Source organism: Streptopelia decaocto (assembly GCF_964273445.1).
Source record: "Streptopelia decaocto genome assembly, chromosome: 3".
In the NCBI taxonomy this organism is placed as follows: Eukaryota; Metazoa; Chordata; class Aves; order Columbiformes; family Columbidae; genus Streptopelia; species Streptopelia decaocto.
Genome location: NC_138656.1, coordinates 71966338 through 71981556, shown reverse-complemented (window position 1 = coordinate 71981556; position 15219 = coordinate 71966338). Strand labels below are relative to the sequence as shown.

Sequence of the window (15219 nt, the reverse complement as noted above, 5' to 3'; positions counted from 1 at the left end):
CAGTGGGGGAAGAAAATGTTCACACAAGCAATTCCAGCTCTGTCACCAACCTTCCTAAGCAGCTATCGCTGAGTTGCTGCAGTGAACAGGCATGCACAGATGCACAGAAATGCACAGACACACACATATTTTTCTGCCCATTCTGCTATGGGAGCAGCAAGCTCCAGCAGAGACTTGGGGCAGGGATTTGGAAGCAGCAACACCTTGTGCGCAGCAGGTAGCACTAGACCAGCACCCGCTGCTCCTCCCCAGGGGCTCAGCAGCACATCCAGAGCTGCTTGGCTCCCGCCAGCTGCACATCAATGTGTGGGTGAATGGAAAACAGGCTTAAAACTCACACTCCTCTGCTGCATCTTCCTCCTCATCGGCACGTTGCCTTTCATTAGTGAAAGGTTTACGGTGTTTGATCTCCTTCAGCATCTCCTCAGCCACACTCAGCTTCTGGGCAATTTCTTCAGGGCTCAGCTCTTGTTGAATTGTGTAGTATTTCATCTTGCTACCGATTTCTGTGGGAAAAAGGAACAGATGGTCGATCCAGCATGGCTATAGAGAAGTAAATACTGTGGAGTACTTTTACTTTTGTGACTCCAGATCATGCTGATGGCAAAAGAAAGTTTCTCTCAACTCTATAGTAGCTAATTACTATGTTTAATCCAGTTTTAAAATTAAATATGTGAATAAATCATACTTTCTGGCATATGTGGGGGTGTCATCAGAAGAGGATGAGATTAAGCAGGCATGGCTTGTGTGCATTATTTGGCTTGGCAGTTCTTGTAGGCTGCAGTCATCATTTTATTCTGAGTTCTGTGGCATGTAGCAGGCTGGGGCTTTTGTCCAGGATTGTGGTTTTTAAGTGCTTCTGCACAGAAATTTTGTTTATTAAATAACCACAATGGCAAGGAGATTGAAGTAACCTTTTTTCCATCTGAAGAAGTTTGAAGCACCCTAAAGAGGTGACATATGGCTTCTGGCCTGATACTGCCTAGCTGGTTTGGAGATACTATTTCAAGGTTTTGGTCTCAGTTCAAGAAACACTCTTGGTTACTGAAATTGAATTTACCCATCCCCAGTGTAAGCTTTACAAAGTTTACCCACTTCTCGCTCCCTGTGTCTCGAATACCACCTCCTCTTTTATACCCTACAATGTGAGTAGCTTTGGCTATTCGTTCTTTTATGGATAACCAGACCTGGCAAAGCCAGCACTACCCATCTGTAAGATTTTTATAAAAATTAGATGTATAATTATGGCACAACTGATTCTTTGGCAGAGTGTCTTTGTACGCAGTTGCTGGCTGGCTCCTCAGCTCATCAGTGAAGCTTTAAATCTTCAAACGGAGCAGTAACTGATCACCACCAGCAACTCCATGGATTTCTTTTTCCATCTCATGCTGGCACACAGAGGTCAGCCAGTGATTGCTGGTGACATACAATGAGGATCATGCTGACACTTTTGCTCAGTAACTGTAGAAATAAGATATGACATGTGGCCAGACAGTCAAAGGTGATCTAGCATCACAGGTGTAAGAAGGTACTACAAATGTAACATCCTATGAGCATGGTCTCAGCTTGCCTCATCTGTGTGATAGGATATGTTAACTATGTTTTTTGAAACAGAGTAAGTTGATGCAGCCATGGAGTTAAGGATAAGCAAGGATAAGAGTTGATATGTAACCGCTCTTCCTTACACAGTTTGCCACAGAGCTTGCAGTAATTGTTCTAAGACAGAACTGCTCAGGTCTGTTAATAAAGTATTTCTGTTAATTGACCTCAACTGCCAGTCAGCTTTTCTATTCCAGTGCCATAAGAGCTTTCTTACACTGCTAGTTTTGCCAAGGACTGGGAAAAATCAGTGTGCTCTATGTCAGGATGGAGGATGTCATGATGCAGGTGTGCAGGGGATAGAGATGCCTCTGATTACATTCACCTAGGGTTTTATTGTTTTCTGTAGGTACAGAAGAAGAGGCCACAGTTGGTTTAATCTCAGTTTTATATATATCAGCGTGATAATTACATGTCATATATATTCCAGATGAAGATGATAATCTCTGACTAGGAAACATTTTTTAAGAGCAATTGTCCTTGGGAAGGTGTTCACTGTTGTCATTTATCCTTTGATATATAGTACAGTAAAAATTCTTGAAGGTGCAGGAGGTTTAACAGGCTCTAAATAAAAAACAATCTTCATCTGGTAAGGTGTGAAATACATACTTTTACAATCCGAAGTGAAACTATGTTTGAAATTTATGCTAGTTCTGGAGATGCTTTTATTGCTTTATCATGTTGTCCAAAAATGAACTTAATAAGTTTTGTCTACATCCCCTCACGTCACATGGACAGATGAGCAGGACACTGAGACCATAGTTCACAGTTTATCCCTGCATTTTAACATAAAAAGGTTTTGTTTTCACTCTTTCCCTAACTGGAGGAGATCAACATCATTATGTTTACTCTCCTACTGTCAATCAGCATCACTATAACCATTTCTAATGGTCTGCACTAGCCACACGGTTTACAATTCTGCCTTTCACTTTTACTAAATGGCATCCTTTCTTTGTGAGGAAAAAAAACCCCACAACAATGAAAATACAGTTTTCCAATTCTTCTTCTGTATTTCAGAAACAAAAAAACCAAACAACAAACAAGAGGACAACAGCTAGTGTGTAATGCTCCGTAGATGTGTCTGGACCCAAACTCAACTCATCAGATGTAGCAATAAGCAGCTTGAGGAGAAAATCACCACCATCTGCCATGCTGAGATTGTGGAAGCAGTGAGTTCACCAAATTATTTACTATTCAGCATCCTTTTCTTTTTAGAGGCATTTACATGAAGTTGTATGAACCAGTACAATCCTACTCAGCAACAGCTTTCTAAAAGGCGAAAACTGGATTTAAAGTAAGACACCAATGGGATTGCCAGAGTTAGTCAGACCTAACTGACTGCCATGGGTTCAAAAGGGAAAGCAGAATTTAAAAAAAAGTTATTCATATGGCCCTCATTACTTATCATCAGGATGGGAAAAGTGCATGTGCATGAAACTGTTGACAAGTAAGACAGGGAGCACTCTCATCCCCCATCCTATGCTTGTGTGTGTGGCTTCATCCAGCCCTAATCTGATACTGACTTTTTTTACCACAATTATATATAAGTACCTTGGGCAGCTATTCAAACGAACAAAGGCTACAAGCTGAATGAGCTTGAATTATTTAATGTAAACCTATTTATTATAATTTTGCTCTGTCAAAGAGAGAAAAAAGAAAGAGAAGCTCTTGTTCTGGGAGTCAGACCAAGTCAGCCTGTGGTTTCAGCTGTCTTTTGAGAGACAACCTTTCATCATGGAATTGCAGGCTGCAAAAGCCTTGTGTGTGGGTTGCTTTGTGAGAGTGCTCAGGTGCTATGACATTTTTTTGCTGAAGGTTTCATTAATACATGCTTGACATTGGGATGAACCAGTAAGAAATCTGTTTACCTTGAATGTTGTCCCTCATATTTCCGAGCTGCTGCACAAGCTGAGTAGCACGGTTGTTGTTCTCTGTGGTTTCCCTCTGTATCAGTAGGCCTCTGCTTGATGCTTCATTTCCCTATGAATAAACCATGTGAGTTAGACATTAGATTTCTTTTCAGATCCATATGCATGTGTGAGGATGAGTAGTGTAAACACACATTTTGCTTTTCCTGATGAGCATGTGAAAGTCCATTTATCATATAAAGTGGTATTTACAGAGGTGTTTGAAATGAAGAGCTGTCTTGTTGGTCTTTTCAGAATTTCAGAGTGAGAGATTAAAATCTGTCCCATATTTATCCATCATTTGCTGCAATCAAATTGCCATGAATTATGTACAGTTTTAAAACTCCCATCTGCTGAGTCTCCAAGGCATTTTGCTGGGTATGGCATTTCCTGAGTAAGCACATAGACCATTTTTAGATCAGTGTCTCCCTCAAGTGAGGTTCCCAGCTCTGCAAGTTGTTAAAATTAAGAGACAGCATGAAGATTCAAAATACTCTGAAGAGAATAGCCACAGTCCTATACTATATTACATTGGAGGCTGTACTCTGCATTCTGTTCCCTTACATGTAAGGGCAATGAAGAGTTACCATGTCATAGTTATCATCTTTCCTCGAAGGTCACTGACCTTCGGAGTCCTTAGTTTTAGCTTTTATTGATATTTGCCAGAAAGGAGAAAAAAAATGACTGCTGTGCCACCCACATTTCCTGGACCCTGTGTGTGTATGTGTATGTGTATGTGTATGTGTATGTGTATGTGTATGTGTATGTGTATGTGTATGTGTATGTGTATGTGTATGTGTATGTGTGTGTACATGTATTAAGTCCATACCACGCACCAGTCAGTGGCTGTGATCCACAAATGCGATATTTATTTGGGGTTTGCAGAGGCACCAGTTGGCCCTGGGAGGTAGGGCTGAGATGGCCAGCACCATGGAGGTGGATGTGCACCCCAGTAATATAAATGTGTTTATAGAAAGGTTTTAATTTTATTTCTGTATAACACACTATCAGTTCTATTCTTAATGCTTTATTGCTATCAGGGTTTCTTGGGGATACTCTGTTGCTTAGCTTCATTCTTGTTTTAAGAAACTTGTTACACACACTTGCTTTACATAATGCTATTTCCTTGATAGATTTCTTTTTCTTTAACTATTGAACACACGGGGAATTACTGAGACAGGTTTGCTGATTGCCACAAGGTTGATGGGAAACAGAAGCATGAGTGAGAGATACTCTTAGGCAACCTCAAATTCCCGCTAATGTACTGAGGGTCATCCTACAATTTACCAAAAGCCTAGGAAGGAAAGGTGCCTGGTTCCCCCACATCTCTGCCAAACATTCAGGATCAAGCCGTGTGCTATTTACTCTAAACTCATCCCAAGCAGACTCAGGGAGTTGCAGGTCACATTTGCTATTCTCATTTAGCAGAAGGATTTCCCTACAGTTGATACATTCATCCTGCCTTTGGGGTTTAGATCAGAATCTGCAGTGACCCCCCAGACAGGTGGATGTGCATGTGAAATGCTCTAAATGGAAGATGCAACACATCTCTGCAAAACCCACTCAAGGCTCTAGCCCCTATTTTCCATAAAAGTGCCTTGAAAGAGCAAAAGGTTCAATATATTCAGAGTTATTACTCTGCTCTTCTTTCCACTGTGAGAGTCTGCAGTCATGATTTCTCTGTCTTAACAATCAATCATGAGTATTCACGTGGAAAAGCATTAGAAATAACCAGGGAGAAAAGACTAGAGGAAATGCTGAATGTATTGGTTCAGGGAAGGTCAAACTGAGCTAAGAAATCTGCACGTAGTACTGAAAGTGATGAAAAGGTTATTACCCAAATTCACTAGATGTTCCTAGAAAACCTAATGCCTTAATCATCCTGCATATAAACTACATAGAGGGATACTGAGGGGTGTGAGTGCTGTCAGATTTTCACAGGTACAACTGTGGGGGAGTGTGAGCTGATTTAATCAAACCTTTCTTTTGAACATAGACATAGTTTGTGAAATTCTACTGTGACCTTTCTGCTAAGTAAGTGCTGATTAGAACACCCAAGCTCAAATTTTCTCTTCCACCTCTCTATACAGCTCTTTCTCCTCTTTTTTTTTTTTTTTTTTAATTTATTTTTTTTATTGCTACTTGTTCCTGTATTTTAGTTTTAGTCAAAGGTATAATTTTACACTGTCTTGTGAAGGAACTGTTAAGTGAATATAAAGTCTGGCATTTTGCAATAAGCATGAAATATACTCTAGTCATACTACAGCTCTAGATATCCCTGGGAACAACATAGAGCGATGTACCTCACTAATGTATTTATATCTTAGCAACAGAAAGATGTTTAATAATGTCTCTTTAAAATAGATGAGAAGGAATTTTGAACCTTATTTCTTCTGTAAACATATATCATATCAGTATTCATCTAGTGTGCAATGAAGAGTGCTATGTGAGCTGAGAGCAGAAAACCTTCATTTTATAGCCTGGCAATTGGATGTGGATATAATATTTATGATTCCAATTGTGTTAAAACACATCTTGAGTGCTGATCAGGCTCCCATCTCAGTTGGATATGTAAAAAACCTTTTAAAATGGCAGTTTTGTAACATGTTTTGTAGTGTCTATTTGAGGTTAATTTAATTTTATGAGAGCATACAGGTAAAATACAGGTAGTACAAACACTCCAAAAGTCAGTCTGAATTACTTTAGTGTTTGCTTAATTAGAAATCATAATTTCAAATAGAAAGGCAGTGTGTCTATCTCAGATTAAACATGTACATGTTGTGTTGGGGGGTAGGTGAGAACTCAATGACAAACCTCTGAACATATTCAACAGACTTTGGCCCCACATCCTTTCTTTTCTGGGAAGAAGACTCAATGGGTCATTTGCACTTTTAATTCAGGGCTTAACTAAAGAAGAAAGTTTAGCAATCAAAAAAAGAAAGTTCTCCCAGCTGTCTTTCAGGGCACCCCCAGTCTTGTTTGGTGAACCTAGAAGTTCAGACTGTGTTGTTAGGAAGTACTTCTTTACCCAAGGAGGTGGTCGAACACTGGAATGGGCTTCTTGGAGAGCTGGTCGATGCCCCAAGCTTGTCATTGTTTAAGAGGCATTTGGACAATGCCATTAACAACATGATTTAACTTTTGGTTAGCCATGAATCGGTCAGGCAGTTGGACTGGGTGATCGTTGTAGGTCCCTTCTGACTGGAACTATTCTATACTGTCTTATGCCAGCACGTGAATATGACAAACTAGAAACCTTCAGAGCTCTTGTAGGGGGCTATAAACAAACCTGTTCATCAAGTATTGCTGCCTCTCTCAGAAAATCATTCATTTCGTCTTCAGCATCATCGACCTGGATGGTCCAAAGCACAGCATTGTTCTTTTTTTCAGACATTGCTGCCTGTGTGTGTGGGAAAAAAAGTCAGTTAAGCTGAAAACAAATTATTTCTCTAGTGAGGGCAAGGAATGAAGCTGAAATTAATAAATTAAAAGATAAAATGTCATCAATGTTTATACCTGGAGATGAGTGGCTGTGACGTTCAGGTCATTCAAGCGCTTTTGAGCTGCAACACCTGTAGAAATGCTCAGTAAAGTTGATTTGCTTTCATCAATAGCCAAAACTGCTAGTCGGATGTCATCTGTCAAATCCCAAATACATTTATCGCAACCTGATAAGAAAATAAGAGTGTCATTTTTCTTTAGTGTTTGTGTTAGTGAACAGCAAATATCTTAAATTCACTTTGTAGTGCTCTTGCCCCATGGTTTTCCCTCTCTTTGTCATGGATGGATCCTGATGGATACCCATTTTTCTTTCACTTTCATCCTCCCACTTCCAAGGTCCCACAGGACAGTCATGATGCTTCCAGCTGAGCAGCACCAGATAGGGCTATTCTGAGAGGCTGTTGCAGTGGCTCTGATCAGTGGGGAGTGAGAGAGGAGGTGTTTCCTGGATATTCTCTAGGGGATCTGCATGTTTGTGGCCTGAAGAACAACAGATGTGGGTCAAAAAAAAAACCAAACCAAAAAAACAAGTTAATTTTGTCAGAACCCAGAACTATGTATTTAAAATTTGGTGGTATGAGAATTAAGGATGTCCTGCAGATGAGCTCTTAGCTGCCTGTTTGATTAGGAAGGCAGCTTCTAAAAAACTAGTTATAACATGTTTGGAATATGCTTGTGAAAAACTATATCCTGGTCCCTGCTGTGTTCTTGCAAAACCACATTGGTTTTAGCGACATTGGTGCCACCACCGAAAGCTGGATACTTAGGTGAATGTAAAAGACAGATTCCTACAGAAAGTTTTGCTTAGTATTGTGCACTCTGTATTCTTGATGACAGCATCTCCCATATGTTTTCCTTTTGGTTGCACTTCCAGGCACACAACCCCTCTTCTTGGGAGTCAGTTTATGAAGCCATGTGTGCTACATGGTCTGCATTGTACCACAGACATAATTATACTAACATTTAAAAAAATTTCAGCAGTTACCAGTAGTTACAACATAGTGTTTCTGGAAACTCCCCAGGCTTACCATAGTTAGAATAGGGGAGCTGATAGTGGAAAAGCAACTGACTGATGGACGGATGTCAAACTGTCAACAGTGACAATTTATATTAGGTGTACAACTAGAAAACCAGAAATGCTATGCAAGATGGCACAGATAAAGTTGTGGTGGCAGTTTTTAGGGCCAGAATATTATTTTGCAGGCAACGTATCTCGAAGTCTAGAGAAGTGGCCTTGGTGATACTTCACTACTGCTCTGCTGTTTGTACGTAGGCATTCAGTCTGTATCACAGAGTTGGACATATGCATGTGCTCAGTCAAGCAAGTGAGAACATGTTTAAATAGTCGGTGAGGCATCGTGCATATTCACGTGTTTACATGTCCTGTGGGACCAAGGTCAAAGTGCTGAGCCCACTGGAGAACCTAGCTTTTAAGTTAGTATTTCTAAGCATGTAAATATAAGAGCAATATTAATTTGTGGTGTTGTCATGATAGTCTTCTTACTGATAGTTGGGCAGTCTGTGCCAGAAGAAACTTCAGGACTGTCTGCAAGGCATTCTCCCGTCTGGCTGTCACACATTCTCCCTCCACAGTTACATTCTGGGGGAAAAAGAAAGGATTTGTGAGAGAAGAATCTTCAAAATGTACAACTTGTCTTTCTGTTTCCAAGACTAGTGAAATAATTCTGCATGGGATTGTGTGTGGGTAGTCAAACCAAAATTGAGGGCTTCTTGGGCTGAATTTTGTTTCAGTTTGCGTATTCTTTACACTGCGGTCAAATTGGACCAGAAAATAAATGAGACGGGAAACAGAACCAGAAAGCCTGTGCTGAAGAGACTTGTTCAAAGCTTCCAGATGGTCACAAGCAGAAGCACCAAGGCCAGATTTGTCCAGCTGGCCATTGTGCTTCACCATGTAGAGAGGGCGATGTTTAGGAGATGGGCTAAGGAAGACAGTACACCTAAAGTTCATTATTAGTTACAAATAGCTCCACAGCCCTGTGGAATTTATCAATGCTGTATCAGGTTGCCACTAAGTAAGCTTTCCAGCTATCAGGGATTGATAGTGAGCTCCAATTCCAGCAGCACCTTGAGCATATCAAAATGTAAATATGTCCTGCTACTTAAAATGAAGAATAAATGAGGTTTTACATTTTTTAAACTTGAGTAAGCTACATATTAATTGCCATCACACATGGCCTTTTAAAAAGTATAATTTTTAATCTAAAGTGTCTCTTTCAAGGTTTAATTGGCCTTTTAAAATATATTATTTTAAGGATTACAATATTCTTGGAACACTTTGGTAGAATAACAGAAACTCAAGCAGAACATAAGAGCAGCAGTGACTTATCTTGAATATGTGTTTCTCTTGTGATTCATGGTTTCAGCATAATATCATATAACAAAATTATTTATTGCTGTTTCGTTGCAGCCCATTCATTGTTCTCTGTGACTTACCCTTGTATTTACATTCCATGTTGCACATTCAGGGAATTATCAGGGAATATGTGTAATAAAGCTTCCAAGTCAGCATGATGCACTAAGATTGGAATAATTCTGTGTAACTGAACCACTGTTAATAGAACTACTTAGTTTTTGTACCGTTGTGAGAGCAGAAATTGGTTATGAATTTTGTGGGGCAATTTATTTTGACTTCATGACAATTTGTATGAACTGGGTGTCTCTCAGCTCTTTGATCCACAATTTTTAAATTTTTGTTTCTTCTGTTAAGATGTGAAAGAAAAGTCTCAGTTGAAAGCAGAGAATTATCTTTACCTGTATCACAAGATCTAAGCTGTCCCCAAAACAAGTGGCAAGATTTCAGTTGCGAGATTAAAATTTGGATGAGACTGGTGCTCAAGAAAATCAAAGGTGCCTTCTTGTTTAAACGGATAGTTCTTAATTTGCTACACAAATACTTATAGTTAATTAACTTCAAAAGCAGTCCTGACAATTTTTCATCTACTTGTTTAGGAGGTACAACATTTTTAGTAGGGAATTAAAACTTTGCATGCTGCAAAGTCCCAGCATACAGTGAGTTGCAAGAAGGTTGTAAGTTGCCTAAGACATTGCTAAGGCCCTGGGGCCTGTAGCCCTGTATCTGGAGACCCAGGAGTACTTAAAATGTCTGGGTTAGGTGTGTGGTTTGGCTGTGTCTTACCTTCAGGTCAGCTAAGAGCTAGGAGTGATCCATCTACCTCACTTGTGTTCTGGTTCTTGAGGGAAGTACCCTGGCAAAGAGGTTGGGAGGGAGCCCCAAGGTCCTTGCTCTGAGCATCTGCATTTTGCCTTTAGCAGTGGCAATTCCTCGGTGCTTTGAAAGAGCATGTCTCCCAGAGACAAAACAGAGAGAAAGGACAGGAGGCCAAACTCCTATTTGGATCAAACTGCATGTAAATTAGGAGAATAGTTATATTAGAGGACATAAAACTCTGTGATGCATGTTTTGGTAAGGTTGTCTAGATAGCACTTTACCAGACTCTGAAAGTACAGTCATCTCTGCTGTGGAACTGCAGTAAACAGCAAGATTGCAAAGACACTTGGAAAATGCAGAATACATTATCAGCCAAAAATGTTGCAGAAACTGAGTGGGGATTTGGTCAGGACAGGAAGGACAACCCCGTTCCAAAAAGACCTGCTTTCAAGTCTTTAAGTGGCATCAGTCTCAGTGGTCATGCTGGGCGATGTGTAGTGTGAGCAAACACAAAAGTGAAGTCTCTGTCCAAGGAAGCCTTATTTAAAACCAGATGCAGGACACAACAGTGTCTTCATTCATCCTACCCAGGTGTTTGAGATGTGTGGGTCTGGGGTTTGAGACTTTCTCATAGGCAATGGAAAAAGGACTAGTGGAGGAGTTATACTTGATGATCCTTATGGGTCTCTTCCAACTCAGGACATTTTATAATTCTATTATTCGAGTGCCTGGAATGATTCAGCCAAACAACTATCCAAATTATTCTACCATCTCAGCAGCCAGGAGCATGCCCTGCCTCCTGGGGCCACAAGTGTCTGACAACTGATTCAGGCATCTCTGATCACCATGAGGTCATCCGTAGACTATGCTGTGCTGTGTTTTGCTCGGCTCAACTGTACTAAACTATAGACAATACCTGTACAGTTTTTAGCAACTCTGGCATCCCCATAGTAACCCGGAGCACATCGTTCGCACTTGAACCCAGTGGTGTTGCGCAGGCAGTTGCGGCACTGGCCAGTCACTTCATCACAGTCTTCAAAAATCAGGTTTGGGTCTGAGTTCCCGCTGCAGTCACATTTTTTACAAGTGCTTCCAACTAGCAATGGGTTCCCATAGTAACCGGGGGCACACCTGAAAAGAAGAGCAAACCCAGTGATGATAAGCAATGACATTCCCATCTGCTGTACCATTTTTTTCTCTGGTCTTATTTATGTCACCAGGAACTGATGATGGTCTGCAGTTGCTAATGGACAGAAGGCAAATTAGGAGTTGTATTCCTGCAAAGGCTGTTTGTGCTCTAATTTCAGTCTGCACAGTTATATGTTTTTACTTCTTGAACATTTCTGGTATCTCAATCACACCAGTCTGCATTACCTTTTTTGGTGTCTTTAGCAGTAATTTTGTTTTTCCCCTCATCACTTTAAAATCTGTGACAGAATAACCTTGGCAGAGAGGCAGCTCTAGTGTCTATTTTGGTCTCTTTCAGCTTTGAATCTCACTAGCTATACTGTGTTTGTAGGAAACTGGAGTAAGAAGCTGCATTTCATGATGGTGAAATTCTGACGAAGCTCAGACCTTATTTTCATAATAATGCATATAACAAAGTACTGACCAGAAAAGGTTTGTATAAATACTTCTCTGGTGAGGCAAAAAAACCCAGGCATTGAAACAGCCTCCATTGTTTGGATTGTTTGATGTTAGCCTGCTGGCTGAAGGCAGAAGGTTGAGAGCAGCCCCAGAGGGGACGGGGTTTCTCTTGGTTTGCAGAGGGTGGGAGGCAGGTGCATAACAAGAACTCCAGGGGAGGCCCAAAATGGTTCCAAGTTGCTTTTCATGTCTTGTCACATCTGGGAAGCACTTCTGTGGAAAACTTGCTACATCTTAAAATGTTGAAACTGTGGTGGTTTTTGAAAGTCTAGGCAAACCAGCAATACCTAACCTTCCTGTCTGACTGGTGACCCTGAGCTAAGGCAAAAGGTAACAGATCCAGTGTCTTTTGGAAAGAGAAAGTTTCAGTTAAAGGACTTTCTGCTGATAGCAGGGAATGTGCTTAATCCTACGAGCTAGAGGAACCTTTGCAAAACAATCAGTGAGGCGAACAGACCCAGCACCAGAGTGGACATGGAGAACCTCACAGGAGCAAATCCTTGAGCAAAAGCATCGCTGGAGGAGCTGGTGGCTGGAGCAGCGCAGAGCAGCTGCTGATGGACTGGTGGGGTCAGCTGGCAGGACAGAGCAACCCACACCACTCCCCGCATCACTGCGGGGTGGCAGGAGGGTCCATGACCCAGCAGCCTGCCCCAAACTGGGAATGAAGAATTACTGCAGGGCGGTTGATAACTAGCTGGTATGGCAACTGCTGACTGAAGAAATCGGAGGATTGAATAGTTGTTTCAGTGATTTAGGTTCGGAGCAGTTGTTGTACCTGTTGTACCTGTAAAACCCTATTTTATCACCCTGTTGTCCTTGTCTTTTCTCCCATCCATAAAGTCCTGTTTTAAGACACTGTTCGTTATGCTGCTTGTGGGTGAGGAGGGTGAACTGTCAGGTGGTCTAATTTAATTTTCCCAGGTTCTGGCTGGAGACCTGAACTGAGGTCTGTTGTCTCCTAAAATCTGAACATAGTCAAATCCAGATTCTGCTATGTCTGAACAATGAAAATGTGGGAGATCTGATAAGACCTTCCAGTTTTGATCTGTTCCTGCACTTGCTATTTTTTTTTTTTAATAAAGAAAGTAATTTCCTCAGTGGTGCTTTGTTCATGTTCCAGTCCTGAACCCCCACAGTAAAAACACATAAAATTTTAAGCATCTTAATATAAACCACTTGGCTGCCTCAAATACTGCTTTTGCCAATGGCAAAGACACTTTTTGTCTCTTTGCAGCACTGCCAGGATATTTGGTACAGATGTTATCACTTGAGTGACCCAGATGTAAAGAATAAAAGTGCTACCTGGAGTTCCGTGCATCTCTCAAAGAACTGCGAATGCCACACGGAGCATAACGGTGCGATTTAGCTGACTTTGGTGGGGTCATTTTGCATTCCCATGGGAGTTAGAGCAGACAGTGATGGTTAATGCTACTATTTAGTCATACCAAAATTCTTGCTTTAATTTTATAATATTTCAGCCAGTCTGAGAATGTAGTATTTTTCCAAATTTTAAAATTTCAGTATGTTTATGAAGTTTGAACAAGAAAAAAAACCTTTCAGGTTAAAAAAAAGTAAAAATCATTTATTCTGAACTCTCAAAATCTTGCAGTTTCTTTTCAGTTTTCTGTAGTCAGGCATTTTCCAAATGGTCATCCGTCTAAAGTGGCTTTTAGCCAGTATCTACCAAGGACTGTGTACTATTCCCATCAGGCCTGAAACTTTTGCCCTCTCATCAGGGTAAGGTGATTTTTTTTTCTGAAATACACCATTCAATTCACTCGCCAGAAACATGGTGGAAAATTCTCACATCTTCACATATATATGTTGTAAGTGTTGCTTTTTATGGCCATCTGACTCACTTTTATTAGCCATTTCTCCTCATCTGGAGTGGCTGTCTAAAACAAATATAAACTTTTAGAGCTAAAAATAAACATGTCACCTTCACTTTCCCTTTCCCTTTGCCACTCAGTGCATCTCATAGGGCTGAACCGCACTTGGCCTCTACTGAATAGCTGGTAGCAGGTGAGCAGAGCAGAGACAGCTGCATGGAAATGTCCTGCTCCATCTCTCTGCTTTACAGCATGGAAAAGCAAAGGTCTGCAGTAAATGTCTTTTCCTTTGTTGTATCAATAAATGGCTCTCTGTTGCTAACAGAGAATATTTCCTCTCCTGTAATAAAGCTGCTAAGTTATCTTTGTTTCATTTTACAGCCATGTTTGCTTCCTGTAATTATTGGTGAGTAAGAAATTAACTTCCTCTTCCCTGGCAATGCCAAAAGAACCTTTTTCCTCTATTTACTTTGGACACTAAAGTACAATTTCTTCACTTATCTTTTTGGGCACTATCAAAACCTGGATTTCATCCGCAACCACCTTAGTGCTTTATTGCTGGAGTCTAGGAGCAAAATGATTCATTCCTAAATTTCAAATTGGGCAGCTGGATTTCCCAGTTCCTAGCAAAGGCCTCTGTGATTTCACACCACCATTTGCTGGCAAACATAAACAGGATCGGTTTGTACCAAGCCTCTGGAGCAGCATAAGAAAGCCTCCCACACGAATGCCAGAGGCAATGTAGCAGATTTCCTCCTGGTCTGCTGCTCTGGGGATCCCACGGGCTGCCCATGGAGGGGTGTCCTGAGCACCCGTCACCCACCAATGCAGAGAGCTAGGAGGCAGGGCGGTGAGCAGAATGTAGCCTTCCCCTCTCTGGGGACAGGAGATGCTATTTGGGCTGCAGGGAGGGACAGGGACAATGCTCCTTCTTGTTCAGGGTCCCCCAGCCCTCCTGCCAGCATGTTGATGGCACGATGGCTGCCGGAGGGAGCAGGGAGTGGTGGGGGTGCCCAGGAGCAGCGTATACATGGCAGGGACTTGCTCTTTAGCAAGTGGACAGGGATAAGCAAGGCATTTCTTATTTGTCTTCAAAATGTTTTGCATCATTTCTGACACAAATGAGAGTACCAGAAGGAAAGCCCCACTTGCCACTGCTTGCCACTTACCCCAGCAGTTACTCAAGGACTTAACACAGCGACCAGGACAAGCTGGTTTCTTTCTGTAGCTTTTTCTAACCCATCTACACAGCTTTGCCTTCCTTGAGACAGATGCACTGTGTCAGGCTGGGTAGTGGCTATTAGAAAACAAAGCCGATGCTATTTTCTGCTGCTACTGTGCATCTGCTATTAATTCAATAGGATTTGAATTGCTTGTAGGCTAGGTTGACATTTTAATAACCGTTAAGAAACCTCACTGACCTTTTAATTGTCTGCATTATCCTTTGTGTATAAATCTGACATTTTGGAAGAACAAAAGATTACAGCCATAGGCCTGGAAACAAGAGTGGGGCTTTTTTTTTTTAGTTTTTGTGCCATCT

At 41.2% G+C, this 15219-nt stretch overlaps 1 protein-coding gene across 2 annotated transcripts in view; it reads right to left on the bottom strand.

Annotated features, from left to right (window-relative positions):
• LAMA4 (laminin subunit alpha 4) overlaps positions 1 to 15219 on the bottom strand; it is a 97200-nt gene that overhangs the window by 43543 nt on the left and 38438 nt on the right. For both annotated transcript variants that reach the window (XM_082047304.1, XM_082047305.1), the window contains 6 exons: positions 11117 to 11331; positions 8512 to 8607; positions 7023 to 7174; positions 6796 to 6906; positions 3468 to 3579; positions 339 to 506 (listed from right to left, as the gene is read on the bottom strand). In XM_082047304.1, the coding sequence (XP_081903430.1) occupies positions 339 to 506; positions 3468 to 3579; positions 6796 to 6906; positions 7023 to 7174; positions 8512 to 8607; positions 11117 to 11331 (854 nt within the window). The remainder of the gene's footprint in view (positions 1 to 338; positions 507 to 3467; positions 3580 to 6795; positions 6907 to 7022; positions 7175 to 8511; positions 8608 to 11116; positions 11332 to 15219) is intronic.